Source organism: Ascoidea rubescens (genome assembly GCF_001661345.1).
Source record: "Ascoidea rubescens DSM 1968 unplaced genomic scaffold ASCRUscaffold_18, whole genome shotgun sequence".
NCBI lineage: Eukaryota > Fungi > Ascomycota > Saccharomycetes > Ascoideales > Ascoideaceae > Ascoidea > Ascoidea rubescens.
The window spans coordinates 200,553-223,096 of NW_017962930.1; the positions used below are offsets into that span (position 1 = coordinate 200,553).

General features: G+C 33.1%; 6 protein-coding genes across 6 annotated transcripts; 2 read left to right on the forward strand and 4 right to left on the reverse strand.

The window, feature by feature from the left end:
• Positions 1–417: 417 nt before the first annotated feature.
• CAT8 (DNA-binding transcription factor CAT8) lies at positions 418–3,540 on the forward strand (the record flags this gene model as incomplete). Its single annotated transcript, XM_020189675.1, has 4 exons — positions 418–653; positions 1,074–1,736; positions 1,788–2,116; positions 2,252–3,540. Coding segments are annotated over 4 exons (2,517 nt in total), but the record flags the coding sequence as incomplete, so codon positions are not given.
• A 3,862-nt stretch (positions 3,541–7,402) lies between these two features.
• ASCRUDRAFT_82817 (uncharacterized protein) lies at positions 7,403–8,764 on the reverse strand (the record flags this gene model as incomplete). The annotated part of the gene is made up of 1 exon (XM_020194784.1): positions 7,403–8,764. The coding sequence occupies one exon, from the start codon at positions 8,762–8,764 to the stop codon at positions 7,403–7,405; it is 1,362 nt and encodes a 453-aa protein (XP_020044764.1).
• Positions 8,765–11,818: 3,054 nt separating this feature from the next.
• Positions 11,819–12,488, forward strand: MRPS16 (mitochondrial 37S ribosomal protein bS16m). Its single transcript, XM_020194069.1, has one exon. The coding sequence runs from the start codon at positions 11,907–11,909 to the stop codon at positions 12,288–12,290; it is 384 nt and encodes a 127-aa protein (XP_020044765.1). The 5' UTR covers positions 11,819–11,906; the 3' UTR covers positions 12,291–12,488.
• Positions 12,489–12,640: 152 nt separating this feature from the next.
• RPA135 (DNA-directed RNA polymerase I core subunit RPA135) lies at positions 12,641–16,147 on the reverse strand (the record flags this gene model as incomplete). Its single annotated transcript, XM_020188546.1, has 1 exon — positions 12,641–16,147. One exon carries the CDS (start codon positions 16,145–16,147, stop codon positions 12,641–12,643), a length of 3,507 nt encoding a protein of 1,168 aa, XP_020044766.1.
• Positions 16,148–16,503: 356 nt separating this feature from the next.
• ASCRUDRAFT_77930 (tropomyosin) lies at positions 16,504–17,860 on the reverse strand. Its single transcript, XM_020194070.1, has 2 exons — positions 17,632–17,860; positions 16,504–17,374 (listed from the first exon to the last, which is right to left on the reverse strand). The coding sequence occupies exons 1-2, from the start codon at positions 17,647–17,649 to the stop codon at positions 16,907–16,909; spliced, it is 486 nt and encodes a 161-aa protein (XP_020044767.1). The 5' UTR covers positions 17,650–17,860; the 3' UTR covers positions 16,504–16,906.
• A 2,007-nt stretch (positions 17,861–19,867) lies between these two features.
• AXL2 (Axl2p) lies at positions 19,868–21,229 on the reverse strand (the record flags this gene model as incomplete). Its single annotated transcript, XM_020189462.1, has 1 exon — positions 19,868–21,229. A coding segment is annotated over one exon (1,362 nt), but the record flags the coding sequence as incomplete, so codon positions are not given.
• Between the last annotated feature and the right edge of the window lie 1,315 nt (positions 21,230–22,544).

The window sequence follows — 22,544 nt, forward strand, 5'->3', positions numbered from 1 at the left end:
TAAATTGCTTACTGCTTTTACTAGTGGCCATCTCCAAACTACTTGCTTCATTTAAATACTCCGTAACCCCAGGTTTTTGATTTTTTTGTTTTTTCCCTCTTTCTCAAATCTTGTTTTTGCTCCTCTTTGACTCATTATTCACTGTTTTTTTTCTTCTATTATTGTGATTATTTACTTCTTTTCTTATTGGGATATTTTTTCTTTTCTTTTCACATTCTATTCCAATCCATTTCAATCTATTTCAATCCATTCCACTCTATTCCAATCTACTCCAGTTTCATTCTCATTTCCTTATACTTCACTCAGTTCGTCCCAATCTTTATTTAATCCTTTTAAATCAATTCATGTTATCGTCTTTCTTAATTCATGAGTAAACTAGTCAAAACCTCAACATCAACTTCGACTTCAAAACCCCAAAAGTGCAAAGTCATAAGGACTCCAGGCTCTCACACTGAACGAGTCGCCCAAGCTTGTGATCGATGTAGATCAAAGAAAACAAGATGTGATGGTAAAAGACCCCAATGCTCCCAATGTGCTGCCGTCGGTTTTGAATGCAAAATCTCTGATAGACTCTCCAGAAGGGCCTTTCCTAGAGGTTATACAGAAACCTTGGAAGAAAGAGTAAGAGAACTCGAAGCTGAAAACAAAAAATTGTTAGCCCTATTGGATCTAAGAGACGAACAAATGGAACTCCTAGCCAAAGCTGACCAAAATAATAACCAAAACAATTTAAACAAAAACACCACCACCACCACCAATAATAATAATAATAATAATAATAATAATAATAATAATAATAATAATAATAATAATAATAATCATAATAATCATAATAATCATAATAATCATAATAACAACAACATAAATGGCATAGACAATATAAATAACTCAAATCAAATCGCTATTCCTAATATCAACTCAAACAATCTAATCAATAACTCCGATAACAACATGAATATCAAAAATAACCTCCCTAATACTCAAAATGATACCCTAAATCACATTTCAAATAACATCTCTTCCTCCAATAACATAATCACACCAAATAACATCAACATAAATAACTCTCTCAGTACCTCAGATTCGGTGCTCCAAAACCCATCCATAAAAGAAGAAATCGATGAAACCAACACAAACCTTTTAAACTCAAAAAACCTTCATCTTCTAGAGAAAACAAACCCTCCTTGCGATGCAATAAGCAAAGGTTTCCTTCATAGCCATGAACCTCACCATGCTGGCTGCAATTGCTGTGCATCCTATCCCCATTCAGTCCACGAAAGACCTGTTTCAATCGCTGGTTCTGTCAATATCGATGCAGGTATGCTCACTGATGAAGAAGATGCTGATGATGTTGCCTCCCTAATATCCTTTTCCGATTCAAGCAACTTTAACAACCACAACCACAACTCCCTCTCTCATAACCACAGATTTAAACAAAACCATTTCATCTCCTCCAACTCCTCTCAAAATTCACTGAATCCTCCAAACTTTCACGACATTAGTTTCGAACAAACTGAAGCTCCAGGAATTGAAGCTGCTCTAGCCATTCGCTCTTCAAAATCTGAGAAAAATAATGCCAAAAATGTCCTAACCAATCTCGTTGCTTTATCTATTCCAAGATCCACTGAAGAAACGTTGTTCATTCCTTCCTTAATTGCAAAAATCTGCGATTTCCATGGCCTAAACTCAAAACCAGCTTTCTTAGCCGCTAAATCAATAGCCCTTTTAAAAGAACAGTACAAATCAACCTCTTTTTCAAATAACAACAACAGCAACAGCGGCAGCAGCAACAACAACAACAACAACAATAACAACAATGATGATGACCACAACATGATAAATATTAAAAACATAAATTTCAATAACATAACAAAATCAGAATCATACTTGTTTTTCACAAATCTAAAACTACCAAAAAGAATAGATCTAGATCAACTAATCACCTTTTATTTCCAAGAATGGGGTATGATTCTATCCATCATTGATCAAAACCATTTTCTTAAATATTATGTAAAATTAACAAAATCCCTTGAAATGAAATTTAATGATAATTCAATGTTTCACGATGAAAAATTTGGTGCCATCCTAGTCCTTGTTTTAAGTCTAGCGATGCTTGGTAAAAGAAGCAACAGCAAATATGATTCTCTTAAAAATTCTTCAAATGGCTCTGCTTTTAATAATAATAACAATAACAATAAACCCTCTACTTTAAAATTCATAAACACTGGAATTGCAAATCTAAATAACCCAGAAATTGAAACAAACACTCTAAGCCCTAACTCCTCTCTCAATTTCCTAAACTCCTCGATTAATAGTCAATCAAATACAAACAAACTCAACGAAAACGATTCAACTGCTCAACTGCTAAGATATTATGATAATTTAATTCACCAGTTTATTAGCTCCTCCATTGTCAAGTCTAGTTCCATACAATCCCTTCAAATATTAACTCTAGCCTTATTATACTGCGTCAACATTGGAGATGCTGACTCCACATACCTTTTAAGAGGTAAAGTCATAAGTATGGCTCAACAGCTTAGATTGCATAGATGTCCATCAGCTGTTTTAGGTACAAATGGCTCAACTGTCTCAAAATTTCTACAAAGTGAAAGAAGAATCTTGTTTTGGTGTATATATTCTCTAGATGTCTTTTCTGCTTTGCAATTGGGTGTTCCTAGACTACTAAAAGATTACGAAATAGAATGTGCATTGCCATTTTCAAATGATGATCTTAACGATGACAATAATATTAATGTCCTCATAATCAACAATAGTAAATTGCCCTTGGTAGGAAAGGTTTGCAATTTAGCATTGGCTGTAATGAGATTTTCCAAAATTCTAGGTAATATTGTCGATACCATATTCAAAAGAGGTGGTGTTGCTTTAAGTTCTTTGGATAAGACTTGTATTATTCATGAAAACTTGCTTGATAACTGGAGACGCGATTTGCCCCCAACTTTAAAATTCGAATTAGATGTCAATGGCCTACTCAAAAACAACGAATTCCAAAACTTGAATTTTAAAATCCTAAGTCTAATTATTCTATATTATGAAGCAAGAATGCTCATTTATCTTCCGAACTTGGCTTCAGAAATCTACAATTCAAGAGGCTCTGCAGCTTATATAACAATTCAGCAATCCACAAACATCATTTTGAATATAACCAATTTTCTTAGTACTCAAAAGAATTATTTTCCTCCAATTCCAGTAAATTTACCAAGAGTAAGATCAAGATTGAGTTTAATGGGTGCAAAGGGAGCTTTGGAATATGCTAGAGGTGGTAACTTATTCCAGGAAAGCAAGACATTATTGACCACTGTAATTAATGATTTAAGAAGAGAAACCTCAATTGGTTTACCTGGTTGTTTATCCCATAACTGTATAAACTTTTTGGATGAGGCAATTCAAGCAATTTTGCAACCTCCAAAAAGTGCTTCAGCTGGTAATTACATAAATTCCATTGTTAATAATAATAATAGAAACTCAAAACTGGTCAAGAAGAAATCACCTCTTAGAAAGACAATAGATGTTACTACTATCATGGCGCCTCCAAAAACCAATGTAACAATTCCCATAAATCTTGAAAAAAACAAAATAATTCAGCAAAATGCTAATATCATCCCAATACCAACACAACAAGCACCACCTCCTTCTCCTCAGCCTAGTCATTTAATACTAGAAGGAAATTTATCTCAAAATTTCTCGTCTCCTTCGCCTTCACCAATGCAAACTACTATTTCGCAGCAAAGAAAATTCCAACCTCCCTCTCATAATCAACCTGCTTTGTCCCCATCAAGTCTCAGTGATAGTAACCCTATACCAAATTCAATTAATAGTCAGAAACCGGAGAATATTAATAGTTCAGTAAATGGTATGTTCAATTCATTTGATGCCTCATTTTTTGATAACAGAAATAATAATCAAAACAGTTTTGATAACAATAATCGGAATGTAAATCAAAATAAATACACTAGTTACAATAGTGATGGTATTTTAAATAGTCAATTTAGTCAAAATCAAAGTCAAAATCAAAATCAAAGTCAAAGTCAAAGTCAAAGTCAAAGTCAAAGTCAAAGTCAAAGTCAAAGCCAAGGTCAAGGTCAAATTTTTAATGCATATAACCAGAAAAACATGTTCATTGCACAAAATCCTGAGAAATTTCAGCTGTCTAGTAAAAAAGGATTTGGAAATAATTTTAATAGCATGAACCAAAACATTAACAATTTCAATGTAAATAATATAAACTATAACCAAAACAAAAATAATATGGGATTCAATAAGAATAATTCTAGCAACAATAGTGGCAGCAATAATGGTAGTAATAATTCCAACAACAATAACGTCAATGGAAACAATGGAAACAATGGAAACAACAACCATATAACAAACAATAGGATAAGCACAGATTTTGAACATACCTTGTTTGGTGAATTCGCTGCCGATGGATCATTAGGTTTGCCTCCTCTATTAGATTTTGATTTTAATTTTGAATTCAAAGACAGTGGATATAACACTGTTGGACACACACCCAGCACACAAAATTCGAACAACAGTGGAAATCATGATCACAATGTTTTAGCCAGTGGAAATAAGTCTTACAGTATTAGCACAAATAACAATATTACTCCTATGAATGGTAATCTTAGACCAAATAGTAGAAGTTTAATTATGAATAATCAAAATGAGTTTTTTCGAAATAATCAGACAGTTGATCAAAATAGCTTCAACCCAAACAGCCATAATACTTATAATAACCAACATTCAAACAATCACAACGACCAAGGTGCTCTTAATAATAACAGCACTAACAACGATTCGAACAGTAACATTTTGCACGATATGAGTGTTTTTTTCGACAGTGATCTGAACATGAATTTTGATAGTAGTTTGTTTAACTGGGCAGGCTCAAATCCAAAATGAAATTTTTTAATTCTACAAGACTGGGTGAAATTAGTTGCAAGACATTTGACTATGGTTATTTAATAGTTTTACATATATATATATATATATTGGTACACCCAATAACTTTTTTTTTGTTTTTATTTCTCTATACATCATTGCTAATTTTTTTTTTGTTTTACTGTTTTTAACATTCTAGCTTCGGGGAGGGCATTAATAAACATAAATTACATTTGCTACCAGGAAGCGAAAAGGTGAATAGAAGGAGCAGGAAATGTGTAACTGGGACCCAATCCCAACTGTCATAGAGGAATAACTTTTATTATGAGCATATCGAAAGCCAGAAGAACTTTCGAGATCTTGTGGAATGTTTTCTGGATCAGCAACACAACTTTTTCCAAGAGCATTGAACAACTTTCTGTCGTCTTAGTTATCGTTAACTAAAGCAACATGTTTCCAAGGCTTCAAGTTGAGATTTCAGATACATTCACATTGGCTCAAATTGAAATATAAGCAAAACCCAGCAATTAATTCCAACTACCATCGGTTTGCAGGTTGAAACCAACCTGGATTCATGGAATAATATTATGTTGCGAATGAATCGTATTTGAACAGCTTCGACCCATAATGTTTCAAAATCTGCTGATTCTGATACAATCAATGTACATTGCTTTAGGTAAGAATCAAAGTTGATACTAGCTTTATTGAGAACTGATAGTCCTGAGATAAGTCTCGCTATCAAAATCCCAGGTATTCGTCATATCTGTGGTATAACAATACAACAATATAACAATATACGTTTCCAATGTCCTAAGACAATTCTGATGAACTGATTTGCTCAAAAACCAAAAAATTGACCTGGGCTCCAGTTCTCCAATTTAAAAATCATTGGTTTAATTTTTATTTTATCTCTCCTTCCATTCTCAAATCGAGTGCAATTGAATCTAGGAAGAACTTTGCCATTGGAAACGATTTTTCAATTTGAAAGATGATGCAAATATCAGGAGAATTTTGATTTAGGATTAAAGCAGTATGAACTTAATGGTTTGGTGTATGCTTTTAATTGTTCCAAGTTGTTAGTGGTTAAGCAGCTAGATAAAATGCTGTGGTTATTCAGGAGCAACATTTGAGCCTGGCCACATTGGCGAATGATATTGTTTACAACAAAATGCAAAGTTTGCGAAAGTTTCAGTAACAGTTATCCTTTTCTATAGAAAAGTCTGCTAAAACCTGAATTTGATTAAAAGAATGCAAAATCAGTGGATCACAAATATGTTTTCCCCATTCTAGCAAACAACTAATGTTCCATTTCTTTGTTTATGAAAACAGTTTGTTTGCAAGTTATTTCATGGTGCCTTTTACTAAGAACAGCTCAAGAAAAGATTTCTGTTTAAGAGATATGGGTTTTGTTTAAATTTGGGTTTGAAAGTATTATTCAAATATTTTTTTGTTTTCTTTTTTTTTTTTGCTTTTAATTTTGTCTATTTTTATATTTTCATTTCAGGCTGTTATTCTAATTGAGTTTTGGTTCAGGAAGTAAATAAATCGTACTATAGATTACAATAACTTGCAATTGTGGTTTTTGAAGTTTGGTTCTTCAGATTTTGTAGGCTGGAATCATTTGAATGATATTGAGGTTAAGATTTAATAGATCTTTGCAGATTTTCATTGAATGTTTGGCAGCATTTTAAGTCAGAACAAAAATTGATCATAGAAACCACAATTTGCTACAGAGTTCTTTTTTTTTAATTCTTTTGTATTCAGTTTATTAATTTTTAAATGATAATTTTTTTTTTGTTTTATGATTTTTGATCTTTGCTTTTTGTATCAGAAATTTATCAATTCAAATGCCTTTTCTTGTATTTATATTGGTTTTAATTTGATTTTTATTTGGTAAACTAAACGATTTACAGTAATGTAAGAAAGTAAAAAAAAATAAAATATATTGTTAAATTTGTATTTTCATTAAAATTTTAACACCAAACAAAGCATGAAAACCCCCCTAAAAGAAGTAAAAACTTATCAAAAGAGCACTATAGTATATAGGTATGATGGAAAAAAAAAGTAAAAAATGAAATTTTAGCAAGTGATATAAAGATATCAACATAAAAATAAAAATAAATATGAAGATAACTATGGAAGTTACAATGACCATGTAATTATATAAAATTGAAAACCCCAAATGAATGATGACAAAAATATAAAAGAAAAAAAAGGAATTTTTTTCAACATTATTGATTCAATATTAAATTCATTAGAACATCCGTAATTAGCAATATGAAGAGTGTGATAAAACATTAACCAACAAGAATGATAAAAAGATAATTAGGAAATATATGTAGAATACAAAATACAAAATTTTCAAGATAAATTAAGAGCAATAAAGGAAGTGCAACAAGGTAATTTTTTTCTTTGAAAAATTTTGAAAAATGAATTTGAAAAAACAAATAACACGATATAACAACATAAAAAAACAAAATAAAACAACAAAATACAAAACAAGTTAACGAGCTAAACCTTTGGCTTTAATAGCTGATGGTCTTCTCCACTTTAAAAGTTTTTCCTTCCAAGATTCGAGATTATTTTGAGGTTGAGATTGGGAGTTATTATTACTGCTATTAGTAGTGTCGTTGTTCATGTTAATTTTAAAAGACATTAGCGACTTTCTATGTTTAGCAGTTCTTTGAATATAGGTGGAAGAAGGAAGATGGTTTGGTAATTTTGAAGCATCTTCAGGTTTGAAGTTTGAATTTCTTCTTCCAGATACACTTGAAACCGAGCCTCTTTTAGCTTTGGATAATTTAGAAGGTTTAGAAGACTTTGATCTAACTTTTGAGCCATCGGATATTATTGAAGCGATTTCTAGTTGTTGTTGATAAGTGATTCTCAGTATTAAAGCGGAATTACTGTTTAAAGATCTAGGATTGGGGTTAGTATTATTAGATGTTTGTTTAGAGGGAGTGATTGTTTTCTTTTTTGTTTTGTTATTGTTATTGTTAGTAGTAGTAGTAGTGGTGGTGGTGGTGATGGTAGGAGAAGTATTTTGAATATTCAAGACACAAATTGTGTCCAAGGGAGATAAATTAGAATCATCGTATGATTGAAAAGTATTGTTATTGACTTTATTGTTATTCGAGTTTGATAGGCAGTAATTTGAATCCCAATAATCAATGTAATTGCCATTTTTAACAGAGTTTGTAAAGTTATCATAATTGTTTTCATATTCACCAATGTAATTGATATTATCTTCATTGTTTTCGACAGAGGTTAAGAAGCCCAAGTAGGCATCTCTTAGTAATTCTTTGATGTCAATAATTGTTTCGGATAATAGTTTTTTTGAAGGAATGTTCAAGGATGAATTGGGATCAGTGTAGAGACAAGCTTTAATGCTGTAGCAATCAAGCTTAATTTTATTGTTATTGTCAAAAGTGGATAATAATTGTTTTCTTCTTGTGGCAGATAAATTGATTTCATTTTCTGAATTTACCTTTATAAAATCATTTGATAGATTTAGCCAGAATACTTTTAGATAATTCAAGTTTTCTTGATTATTGTTGTTTAATAGATTAATGAAATTTTCTAGCTCCATTAAGAATTTTAAATTTTCGTAACAAAACGTCTTTTTAAGAAAATTTGCAAATTCGAATTTGGAATAAGGACAGGAGGATTGCTCAGATAGAATTTCTTCAAGAGTTGGAGTTATTTTGATGTCGTCATTTGAAGTTATTGGAGAGTTTGGGGCAGACTGTGAAGTTGGGTTTGTGTTGTATGAGTCAAAGAGAGATGAAGAGTTTGACAAGAAAGAAGAGTTCCATTGTATTTGAGAATTAGGTTGCAGAATGCTTCTGGGAATAGATGAGGCCATTTTGAAATGTGTATATGACGAGGTGTATATATGTGTATATATATGGGTATATATATAGGCCAGAATGTATGGTAGGTATATAAGACAGATATGGTGTGTGGTTGATATGTGGTGGAGAGAGAGAAAAGCAAGTAGATATAATAAAAAATTGGCAAGTTTATAAAAGAAACAAGAATTATAAGAAGTAAAAGCAAAGTCTCACAAGAAATCCTTCGAAAAGAATCACATAAGAGCAGAAGAGAAAGCAGATGGAAAATGATAATATTTATATGAGATTCTGAAAGATAGGCGAGAAAGATAGCAAAAAAACCTAAGAAGCAAAATCGCTAAACTGGAAAATAGAGCAGTTAGAGTTGGAACAGTTGAGAAAACCCTAAGCGAACTGCGTTGGTGTGCGTAAACCCTAACTAAGGCATAAACCAGAAATACCCGCATAGGGCCGCAGGATAAGCTTTTCTCAAGCAGGAAACGCTTGCACCGTTGAGCATTTCTGCTAGTCCTATTGGTCACTACTGAGTCAGCACAGTCTTGTTACGCCTGTTTTTGCGGGTGTTGTACACACCTCTGTTGTGGCCGTTACGCAATCACAATAGTGTAATCTAAGCGCGCGTCCAACAGCGGTGGCTTGCCTAGATACGCATGTTACTTGACACAAGACACCACGGCTTGTACATCAACCCCTCATATCACGTGCAATACGGTTTTTTTGTGCAGCGGACTGCGGGCTGTTGCCGGGAACACCGCCTACAATCCAGGTCTGTGGGCGTTTCCACGATTGTGATGGTGACGGCGGTTTTCTTGCAGCTGTTTTCTCGCAGCTGTTTTCTCGCAGCCGTTTGTTGCACCATCGGCAGATTCAGCAGTGACTGTGGGTACACCATGTGTTTAGAAGACAGCTTCCAGTCAAAACACTGTTACAAGAGCCAGTTCGTTTGTTTTTTCTTCTGAGCAAGGAAACAGAAACAAGAAAACGAACACCGTTTGGGTCACTTTTGCACGTTTGTGCATTAACTTTTAAGCTCCAATCTAAAATTTAGTTTCAACCATAATTCTAGCCTTGACGCTTCAACTTTTAAATTTCTACTTTTAGGTGTAAGCTTATCGAAGTTTATCTTCCACTGTTTGGGCTTGCTTTCTCTCCATAAACTGTTTGGATTGCTTATTGCAAAACAAGACAGAGCTATCCGCAGTCCGCCAGCAGTTAGAGCCTGAAAACAGATTTTTCTTCTATGGAGCAGTAGGTCTGCTCCCAGTACTAGGGCACGTTGGGTTGGACAATCTCAGTTAGAGCAGGTCCTGCTGCAAGGTTTTGATCCCCCAACGTCTAGTGGAAAATCTAAACGTTATAGTTGCCAAGCAAGAGACAATCAAACATTTTCTCAAACTTGTAGCAGACTATGCATCAGCCTTCTTTATTAGAGCAGGGCAGCCACGTGGAGTGCACGCGCTTTATGGTGCCTGCCACGACCTGAGTCCCACCGTCAGAGGGGATTTGTTTGGGTCCGGAGCTCTCACGCAGCGTACCAAGATCTTTCCCAGCTTTCTCCCAACCTCTGCTTCTTTGTTGAGGAATCCCACTTTTTCATCCGGAGGGTGTCAAACAGACTGTTTTTTACCCACTTTTCTGCGCGTGATTGTATTTACATCCAGCTGCTGGAATCGTTATGCTGGTACTGGAGCCTCTAAAACAAGACCATATCATCCATCAATATTAAAGCAACTCATAAAGCAATACCTTCACTGAAGTTACATTGGTTTGTTCGACAATCTTTGTAATAACTGCTATTTTCAATAATTACCATTTCGAAGAAACATCTAGCTGAATATTTTTTCCTGAGAGTTCATCTCCTTATTCATTAATCTTCTTGCTCTTTTTCTTTTTCAAACCAAATTTGAGTAAATTCCATCTTATTTCATTCGTCTACACCACCTCGAGTTTTTCTACTCAAATGCGGTGACTATTGCATTGGAATTTTTCACTGGTTGGTCCAATTCTTCTAAAGATACTCTATTCACTAATTTGGCTTTACTAGATTCGCAAGAAACCCACAAGAAATTTCCCAAGAAATTTCCCAAGGAATTGATTCCAAACTCAGTAAGTTCAAAAAAATTTAATAAGTTATTTATGAATTTAATGATCTATAGAAATTCAATTTCGTTTAAACATTTACAAACAATCTAAATAGCAATCTAAAAATCTAAAAATTTAGTTTCTACTTAATCATTTTTTTCCCATCTCAACTCAACTTTACTAATTATGCTTTGTTTTTATCCCATATTTTGGCGAATTTCTATTTAGTCAACTAATCTCATATTGATTTTATAATTTACAATTCATATAAGCCAAAATCGCTCTCTGCATTAAACTCGCTAAATTCATTAAATTTAATGAATTTATTATCTTTCTTTTAGTCCATTATAAACCCCTGCTTTTCTTTTTCTGAAACCCTGTGCAATTTGCTATTTCTTTCACTCTTTAACTTTTTTATTTCACTTGTCTATTTTTTTATCAATTTTTATTCATTTTATTCACTTCAATTCACTTTCATCCACTTTCCTCTACTTCAATTCAATTCAACTCAATTCAATTCGGTTTCTTTCTTTCTCCTCATATTTCTTCCTTTTTTTTTCTTCCCAACACACCCACAGTTGTGGCTACGTGGAGTTATGCATACAAATGCATATTCTCACATATATATTCCCACCACCATTTGCAATTGAATAATTTAATTGCACTTTCAAATCGAATTATTATCAAATCATCTTCGATCATCTTCAATCTTCTTCAATCTTCTTCAATCTTTTTCAACCATGAATCATTTGGATGAGGTTTAGATACTTTCTCACATATTTCTAAACCTCCCTTAACAACTTCATACCTTATATTATCTAATCTAATACTCAATTAATACCAATAATGCTATCAAGCAATATTACCCAATGTAATCTCTCAAATCACGTTTTTTCCATCACGTGCTATTTTTAACTTTACATTATTTTCAATCTCATAATGATTTCTTCGAGTTTTTTCATTATCTTAAATATTCAATATTAATTTTTTGCTCTTCACAACAAACCTATATCTCCAGGAGCTTTTTTAATAAACCAATACAACCAAAAACAAAAACAAAACAAAATAAAAATGGCTCCTTGTATTAGAATAAGACTTGCAAGATTCGGTAGAAGAAATTCTCCTCTATACAATATTGTGGTTGCTAAATCTAGATCTCGTAGAGATGGTAAACCAATTGAAGTCCTAGGAACTTATAATCCAATCCCAAGACCAATAAATCCCTCTTCTTTAATTCCCCCCAAAGAAGACTTGCCTGTCAAACTCGTTAAGGATATTGAACTAGATTTTGAAAAATCAAAATATTGGATAGGTGTTGGTGCTCAACCAAGTAAAACTGTTATAAGATTATTTCAAAAAGCTGGAATATTGGGTGAAGAATGGTCTTCTTTTGATAAAAACAAAAAAATTCTCAATTCTAAACAAGTAGTGCCTCCAAGAAACGTCATTGAATAAATTATTGCTAAAATTAATCAATTAATTATAAAACTTAATTCCACCTAATTGCACTGAATTACATTAAATTTACTCAAATTTACTCAAATTCAATCCAATTCAATATAACTGAATTGTTTATATTCTTTAATATTATCTGTATGTACATATCTATATCTCTATTTTTTTTTTTAGGCTTTCGTTATTTTTTCTATAAATGAATATTTCAGTGTTTTGAATACCAAAAAGGAAAATAATATAAAAAGAAATTATCGAAAAAAAATGATGGCATAATAAATGAAAAAAAAAAAAAAAAATTACAAATTGAAAAAAAAACCACAGAAATATAAAATATAAAATATAAATATAATCTATTTAGGTGTAACCTCATAACGCAATCTGATACCCATTGCAGCTAATTCAGAATCAAGATATTTTAAAACAAATGGTATACCAACTGTAGTTGTATTTTGTCCACCAAGAAATCTATTTCCTTGCCCATCTTCCCAAACACTTGCATCATCAACTCCCAAACTACTTGGTAGTTTATTTGATTCAACTTTCACTGAACAACGTCTACATCTCACTGTAGATTGTGCTCCAATTCTTGGTACTGAAGCTTGTGTTGTTAAAATCGATCCACATTCACGACAAATAGATGTTTGTGTGTAATCTGAACAATTCAATAATCTATCCTGTAATAAAAATGCTGTGCCATGCCCAATTAATGCATCTCTTTCCATTTCTCCAACACGAATACCACCACTTCTTTTACGTCCCTTAACAGGTTGCATTGTTAATGAATTAACTGGCCCTGTAGATCTAACTTGAAACTTATCGTTAACCATATGACGCAATCTTTGATAATAAACAACTCCAATATATATGTCAGCTCTCATTTCTTCCCCAGTTACTCCAGAATACATTGGTTCATTTCCATGATAATTAAATCCAGATTTTAGTAACTGTTCACCAAAGAAATCGGCTGGTGTATCTGTTTCATCAAATTTCCATGGCGTAGCATCTTGTGCAATCCCCTGTAGTGCTCCAGCTTTACCCGCAAGAGATTCAACAAACATACCAATTGTCATACGTGATGGGAAAGCATGAGGATTGATAATAACGTCCGGCTGAATACCACTTTCACTAAATGGCATATCAACCGTAGGCCATCTTCTTGAACATGTTCCCTTTTGACCATGTCTTGATGAAAATTTGTCACCAATTTGAGTATGACGTGGTATTCTATATTTAATTGTTATAATTTGTGATTCTTGATCAACATTATCATCTCCAACTAATTTAACTTCCTCAATATATGCTGCTTCAGAAGAATGGTATGTTTTGCATTTGGTTTTTCCTAATGTATCATCATAATATGCAACAACTGGATCGCCCTCATTGACCATCACACCAATTATTGGTAACCCATCAGCATCCAATTTCTCTCTCCAAGTTTCTGGCCATTGATCAGTTCCAAATCCAAAATGTTGAGTAATTGGATCTCCCCTTCTTCTACTGAGCGATAAATCAATTTTTTCGACTTTATAAACAACACCATACGCAAAACCCCTTTCATCTGCTGATTTATTAACTATCATTGCATCATCCATATCATATCCAGTGTAGGCAATTACAGCAACAACTGCATTTGTACCATTGGGGAAATTATCCATACCATATTCATCATATAATTTTGATTTGACAATTGGCGTTTGTCCAGATTGTAATCTGTATAATTTGTTATCAGATCTATGAACCAAAGCAGTACCTGGTGTACCCATTGTTTGTTTACCCATCTGACATTGGTACATATTACGCGGTGATTGATTGAAATCGGAAAAGGGAGTTAAGTTTGCTAAGATTGATAAAATATTAGTTGGTTTAAATTCAACATGTGTATGTATGTTTTTTATGATTTCTTCTGGAGTAACAGCAATATTCATATAGACTTGTTCAAATGGTCCAACAATATCCTTTTTATCATTTGCTAAATAACGAACAGGTCTCATCATTCTAGACCTTCCACCAAATAAAAACAATCCTGGATATTGACCTTTTGCAGATTGTGGAACATAACCGATTTCTAAATCTAAAGGTATATTATGTTTACCTTCAACTTTCCAATATCTTAAACTGTCTGCTATAATTCTAGCATCTTCATGTGTACACCAACCTATAATTCTGCCATCTAGTTGTACACAACTAAAATTAGGACCTGCAGCATGAGTATGAGAAGGTGAAACACCCAATAAATATAAAAGTTCGGGCACCTTGGATACATCGGAATCTTGAGTTGCAATTATACATTTATGTGCCAAATGATTTAATAAACCACAGGGAGAACCATCTGGAGTATGTACAGGACAGAGAAAACCCCAAGATTCAGGTAATAATTTACGAACTGTTGTAGTCTTTAATTGAGCAAAAAAAGAACCTCTATGAACCATTCGAAAATGGGAGATAAAACGGTAAAAGTTAATTTTTTCAGCAACAACAGTATAGCCAGAAACTTGCTGTAAATCTAGACCGGAATGAGAAATCAAGTTACCAGTTGAGAGGAAATATTGCAACTTTTGACCTATATTTTCATTCATTCTCAGAAAACACCGAGAAATATACTTTTTATCCTCAAAATTTATGGCAATACCTCTAGTTATATCTGTTTGAATTTGTAATCTAAAATTGTTGAGATATTCTTCGATTTTTTCTTTGATGATCATACCGTAAAGAAAACCACCAAGCAATATTTCTTGATGTTGAGCACTATCTGGATTATCAGGAGAGCATTCTGAGGATGCCAAAGTGTATAATTTTCTAATCATGAATAGAAGCAACTTGAATTTATCATTGTTATTGGATAAATGAACAAGAACAATTTTTTGAAGGATCAGTTCTCCTGCTTCAATATCAGTAACGTCTTTTGAAAACCCAAATACTGCTCTAAACTTATCACCTAAATAGGATAAAGTTTCATTTTTTGTGAACAAGTTATAAAATTTAAAAGATCTTAATAAGATTTCAAGACGATCGGTTAAAAAGGAATTTGAAGTATCAGAACCAACTAAACCATCAAAAATCTGCCTATCATTCGTTTCGACCAAGGCTTTTAATATTATCATTACTGGAATTAAGTATTCGTTTTTTCTCCAAGAAAATCTAAAAGTTACATTACCATCTTTCAAAAAATGTAAAACGTTTGATTGAGAAGATTGATCAGGTCTAACCGATCTTATAGAAACACCGAATTTTGAATAAGAAGTTCCTCTATTTTGAAAAGAAGGACGTATTATAGCCATTGGATGGTTACGACGAGGAACAATTAACATACGAATAATTTTTTCAATACCGTTTACGATAAAATAACCACCTAATTCATCACTTTCTTCTTTAGCTTTTACTAATTCATCTGGAGAAAGAGATTCTAAATGGCATCTATTTGACTTGACCATGATAGGAATTTGGCCGGCTTCTCTTGTTTGAGAGAGTTCTTCGCCATCATTAACCGACCAACAAACTTTTAGTAGTAGACGACTTCTATAAGTTGTATGTCTTTCTCGACATTCTACAGGATATATTCTTCTGTTAAGAGAAATGGTATCATTTTGCGTGACAGCAGGTTTGGCCAATTGAACCGAATCTACTCTAATTTTGATTTTGTTTCCAACTCTGTAAGGATCATTGTTGTCATAAACAGTAATTGAGCCAATATCTTTTACAGCCAAGTTTAATATACCACCATCAGGACCTTCAGTCAAGCCATTGAAGGAGCCAATGTGAGGTTGAACAGCTTCGGTTAATAAAGGGTAAGCAGATTTATTCTTTGGGGGATTTTGAAAACGCCTCTGAGTTTTCAAGGTAGAGAACTTGACTGTCATTGAATGAATTGAATGAGATATATGATATATTACAACAGAGTCTTGAGTCTTGAGTATTGAAGGATTTTAGCAAAACAGTGTAATCAGATATAAACCGATATATATATTCAGATCTATTCCAATGTTTATGCACCAGAAAAAAAATTGAAAAATAATGAAAAATTTAAACTGTAAAATTTTTTTCCGTGGGTTAAACCGTGAAAACTTACATAATCCAGATTACCTAAATATTAGATAATCTTTGCAACACAGCTTAGAAATCATACCAAACCTTAAGCATGGAACTAGAAGTTCGTTCTTTTATATTCGAAGAATGTAGTTGAGGTGGAAATACGAAATTCTTGAGATTGAGAGGAATTTTTTGCGATTGGAGATAGATAAATGAAAAAGAAAACCAAAAGAATTTCTATGTAAATAGCAAACAGCAACTTCTTTTTGTTAGTAAAAATTGAAAGAAAAGAGTTAAGAGAGAAAAAAAGAATGTTAAAAAAGGACATTTATTGATAGTAAATAACAAATGAAAAGTAGGGAATAAGTAGTCAAAAACATAAATCAAAAACAATGAGAATCAATTAAAGGGGCGATCATTTAATGAAAATGATATAAATGATATAGATGATATAAGTGATATAGATGATATATTTAAATAATAGAATCAATCAATTAATTAAATAGTTAATTAACCGATTGGATGATTAATTTAAAGAGTAAAAGGTAAAGAGAATTTTCAACAAGCAGATAGAATTAGACAGAATCAGATTATAGAGCATCAAGTTGAGAAGAGATTGCTTCCAATTCGTCTTCGACAATTTTATTTTTAGCTTTTAATTCTTCGTATTTCTTTTCCAATTCTTCTTTTTGGTCTTCTAAACTATTGACTTTTTTCTCTAATTGCTCAGCTTTGATATCAGTCTCTCTTAATTTTTGAGTTGTTTCTTTCAAGTTTTTATCAGAGATTTCTAATTCATCTTCCAACATTTGGTTTTTCTTTGTAAAGTTATCGTTATGTGTCTTTAAAGAAGTTGATTCTTCAGCACTTTCTTTTAATTTAGCAAGTTGGCCTTCTAATTTTTCAGCTTCACCTTCTAATCTTTCATTTTTGACGGTCAAAGATTGGATTTGATTGTCCTTTTCAAGGTTTTCTTGTTCCAAGACTTTGATCTTTTCTTGTAATTGTTCAGCAGTTTCTTGCCATTTTACGGTTTCAAGTTTTAAACTTTCAATTTTCTAAAAGAATTAAAGAATAAGTTAGTAAGCAGATAGATTATTAATATTTGCAAATGAAGAAAAAAAAAACAAACAAGACCAATTGAATGTCGTGTACACATCCTGTGGATCTATCTCGAGTGCTTGAGTGGTTTTTTTTATTTTTTTGTTTTCCTTTTGCTGGTCCCTATTTAATTCAGTATGGCACAGAAAATGAAAAACACACAAAAATAAACAAAGCCAGAGCAAAAAGAGAGCGATGGGTAGCTAGTACGTACTTCCTTAAGTCTGTTCATGGTAATTGATGAAATAGATGGATTGCAGAAAGAGATGGAAAAACAGCAAAACAGAGAGATATATAAATATCAGACCTGGCAGGCAAAAAGAAGATATAAGAAGGTGAGAAAGCGAGATCTCCAGCTCCCGCCTAACTTATATCAGTAAACATACCACAGCGGTAGGTGACAAATCACCAAGATCTTAGCGCCCGCGGCCGGAATACACGTGCACTCCGCCGTGTAATGCTTTGGTCCGCAGAAGCGGATGAGGCGCGGAGTGTACGGAAGTGTATGGAAGTGCGCGGAAGTGTGCGGAAGTGGTGCTGAACGAATGTTGCTTGATATTAGAGCACAGAAACGAGAAAGGGCCAAAAAACAAAAGACAGCAAAAGACAGCAAAAGACAAAACAATAGACACAATAGCATTGCTCAGGGGTAGCCTTGGAGCCCTGGAAGAAAACAAAACAAACAACAATACAGAATAAGAAACATAGAAAAAAAAACCAGAAAACAAAACCCCAGCGTAGATTACACATTAGTACTTTTCATGAATGCAAAGTAAAAACAGCAACGAGAACGAAAAACAAGCATTAAAAAATTAAAAGATTCAAAGAATGAAAAAGTAAAAGAATGAAAAAATGTAGCATTAAATGTTTGAAGAAGAAGGCAATTTCTAGTAGTTAATAATGGTCCCGGATTTACCCTCAAGCTCCCGACGCTTGCCAGAATCAGGAGTTGACTGGATTTCCACTGCTCCCACATTCTCCAACTCTCCAAACCTGGTTTCTTTTTCTGATATTTCTGTGTCGTCCTGGACGTACAAACTCTCATTTTCAAGTTCTGGCAAATGGTTGAGAACATGAGTAATAGGAAAATTAGATTCTGACGATGATCCAGCCTGTTCAGGTTGAGAGTTTTCTCCGCTTTCAAATGTGAACATACTGTCAGATTCAAACTGAGAGTTTTGTAAATCTGTATTATACACCATTGATCTGGATCTTCGGTGACGATATGATCCAAAGGAATTGGAAGCTGAATGTGATATAGACGATCTTCCTGAGCCTCCTGAGCCTCCCGACCTGGATGATAGTGTCCCTGATCTTGATCTGGAATTGATCAGAGAAGAACTGTCCAATGGAGGTTGCGAATACTGTTTATAGTGTCGTATTTTTAATGGCGATGTATGTACGCCTTCCTCTTCCTCAACAACTCCCAAATTAGAAGATGTCATTGTTGAAACTCTTGAATGGTGGTACTGGTTATGGTACTTTCTTCCCTGGCTTCTCACAGATCCAATCACATTTCCGTCAGAATCCAATCTTTTCACATTTCCACTATCTTCTCGGCACAATATGCTATCTGTGTTAGCAGAGTATTTGGAGCTGGTAGCCGAGTTCCTGTTGCCAGGAGTATTGGTATTTCTGTTTATATTTGCATCGTTATTGAGGAGCATATTTCCTGCATTAGCTTCATCAACTAACCTCACACTAAATAATTCATTGGTCGGCACTGTAGCTAGAGAATTCATTGATTCTCTTCCATTTTCTTTATTTGTGGTTTCGATGTTTCTTCTCCATGATGCCTTTGGAGTGGATGATGCCGTGGAATTGAATGTTTCTGAACTAATATTTATTCTTAAAGGCGTCATGGATTTGTCAAAAATTTCTTTTGAAAAGTTATTTGTTAATTTCCTGTTTATTTGTTTATCGTTTAAGTTGGAATTAGTTTCATTTTGCTTATTTAATCCGAAATTTTTTTGTTCCAATTTCATAACATTTAAATTTCCTAGTTTTCTTGAATTTTCAAGCTCGGAGGGTGTTACAGAATCAGATGTAGAAACCTCAGAATTCAACTTGGCATGTGCTGTGTTTGAATTTGAATTACCACTTTGATTTCCATTATTATTATTATTATCAGTAGCAGCACTAGTAGTGGCATTACCACTAATAATATTATTGTGATGATGGGATTCTTTTTGATGAGAATTTTGATTTAAAATACATTTAGGGAATTTGGGTATTGAAGAAGATGAAGTAATTGTCTTATCATGGCTTGTATCTGGACTCGAAGTGTAGTCACTGATTTGTTTTTCGGTATCATTTTTATTGTTTTTATTATTTTCATTATTTTTATCATTTGAATGATGATGGCGATATAAGAAAAAAATCAATAACCCAATGGCTAAAAGCAGGACAAAAGATAGCACAACACTTAAAGTTATTATCAATGTTCTTCTTGAGCTATTTGAGGAGGATGTTTTTGTATCTGAGTTAGTTCCAGAGGAAATGGGGGCTACATCCAGACCATTGCTGATAATTGTAAAAGACAATTGATTGGTGAACAGATCTCTTTTATGATAGAAATAGTTGGTGTTCAACGATGCTATTAGCAGGACTTGCAAAGACTCAAAAGAGTCGGGAACATTTCCGTTGAAAGTCAAATTGGAAGAGTGAAAAGATAACCAGGCAGCATGAGAAGCAAATTCAGCAGTGACGAGGGTTTGGGAGAGGGAGGTGAAAAGAGATTCATTCAAGGCGTGTGTGAAAAAAGAGCCGGGGACGGCAGTGACGTTGTTGAGAGAATCGACTGTGAAGAGGCGGCTGAGAGCATCTTGGTTGTCGTTATCGTTATCGTTATCGATATCGTTATGATCATATAAGCTAGATACATTTAATTGAAAAGGGAGATTGATATAGTCGTCGTAGATGTTGTAAATCGAAAGGATGAAATCGAGATTTTCAGTTTGGTTATTGGGGACAGTTCCATGGATGTTGTAGTCGGTATCGATTTGAATCCAGGTGGGAGTTTCTGGTGGCAAAGTGATGGCAGAGATATTTTGATGGGATATTTGCTGGTTATCAAGATAGATATCGGATAGGGGAATTGGGTAGGTGAAGGAATAGTTTGTGGATATGGGGATGTTGATTATGGAGTTGATTGAAGTTGATAGTTGGTGGGCGCCAATGATTAATTTAAATTGTGTTTCGAGAGCAGAAAAGCCCTCATAATCTGATGCGATTAAAACAAGAGGGTATTCAAGACTGGGGGCAATTTGGGAATTGACTGAAGGGGCAGTTCCATAGAAGGTCAAATTGGCTGAATCAAAGTTGATGAAGCTTGGGAGAGAAGTTCTCATTGAATATCTGCCATAGTAAGTTAGGGATGAATTTGAAGAAAAAATATTGGGGTCGATTGAAAGTGAGAAAGATTGGCCTGGTATTATAATTAAGCCATCAAGGCCATTTGTTTGACCATAGTTTGATAATTGGGATGAAATTGATAAAGAAGAGTTTAGTTGGGGAGAAGAGTTTTGAGAGACTATAATTGAGCAAGATTGAGAAATGTTGCCAGTAGAATCTGAAGCAGTTAAAGAGAAAAATATGTTATCTGAGACGTGATTTGAAGAAGGGGTTCCAGATAAGGTGAAATTGTTTTGGTTGAAGGAGAGCCAATTGGGTAGGTGGTCGATGTAGTAGTTTAAGATGGGGGAAGAAGAGGAGGAGGGAATAAAGGTTTGATTATTTAGGGTGAATGTGTAATATTGGTTTACTCTTGCTATGGGTGGTAGCTGGTGTTGGAAGGGGAAGCCGATTGAGGGAATTGATAAAACATTGGTGATATTGAAGATGAAGATGAGGAAGAATAGAAATATTACAAAGTGCGGTAGAGAAGCAAGACCATGGATTTGCATTATAAAATTTTTAGTAAGGAGGGTTTGTAATATTAGTGATATTGGTGAAGAATTTCAATTGTCGAGTTGATAAGGAAAATAGTTGAAAAGGATTTGAATAAGAATTATTGGGAATTATTAATAATGATTGAGAATAGTTGGAGATGAGTTAGAGATGAATTTTAGAAACGAGTGTAATGATTATTTTTAATTTTTAATTTTTAATTTTTAATTTTTAATTTTTTTAAAGATTTTTAAAGATTTTTTGATTTAATTTTGAGAATATAACCAAACCAAAGATAAACCAAGAAAAAAAAAAGAAAAGAATTGAGAAAATTATATCAACGAGTGAACAGTTTTGAAGAAAACCAGATGAAGATCAAAGATCAAAGATCAAAAAAACGAGACAAACAACAACAAATTAACAAAAAAAACAAGCCAAATGAGAAAATTTTAAGAAAGAAAAATTATTGAGAGAAAGATAGAAAAAAGAATTTTGTGATTGAAATGAGTAGAAGGTATTATTAGTAGAAGTGGTGATAAAGTTAATTGAGGAAAGAATTAAGGAAAGAATTAGAGATGGTGGTATTAATTAACATAATAATGAAGTAATATAATTGTGGTAATTAAAGATGAAGAAGATATGATATTGAAGCAAGCATATATTGATATATATTGATATATATATATATTGATATATATTGATATATATATATATTGATATATATATATATTTATATATATATGTCTATATGTAATATAAATCAGACCAATATGGTATAATATAATATAATTGAAAGTGGTTGAATATGGTTGAAAGTGATTGAAGATGATATGCAATGAAGAAAGTATATTGGGATTACTTTATTTGAAATATTGCCTTTTTAATAAGGAGATATATATAAAAAATAGAAGAAAAGAGGAAAATGGTGGAAATGATATGGCGGTGATGATGGAGGTGATGAAAGAAGAGAAGGTTGTTAAATATTGAAGAATATTAGTATAATGGCATTGGAGAGCAAGAAATAAGAGAGAAAAAACAATAATTACTATTTTTAAATGGAATATAAGCAATGAGTAGATCATTTAGCAGATCAAAGGGATGAATAAAGATAAAAAGAGAAGAAGAAGCAGCTACATGTTTGGGGAGTGTTTTTGTTATTGTGAGCGATGGTGGAAGATAAGGTTGTGAGAAGCTGTTAGCAAGTTGCCAGTGGGAAACAGCAGCAGGAGTGCAAGCAGT

Coding starts and splice junctions, on each gene's coding strand:
- MRPS16 (XM_020194069.1), top strand. CDS start 11,907: ATGGCTCCTTGTATTAGAATAAGACTTGCAAGATTCGGTAGAAGAAAT.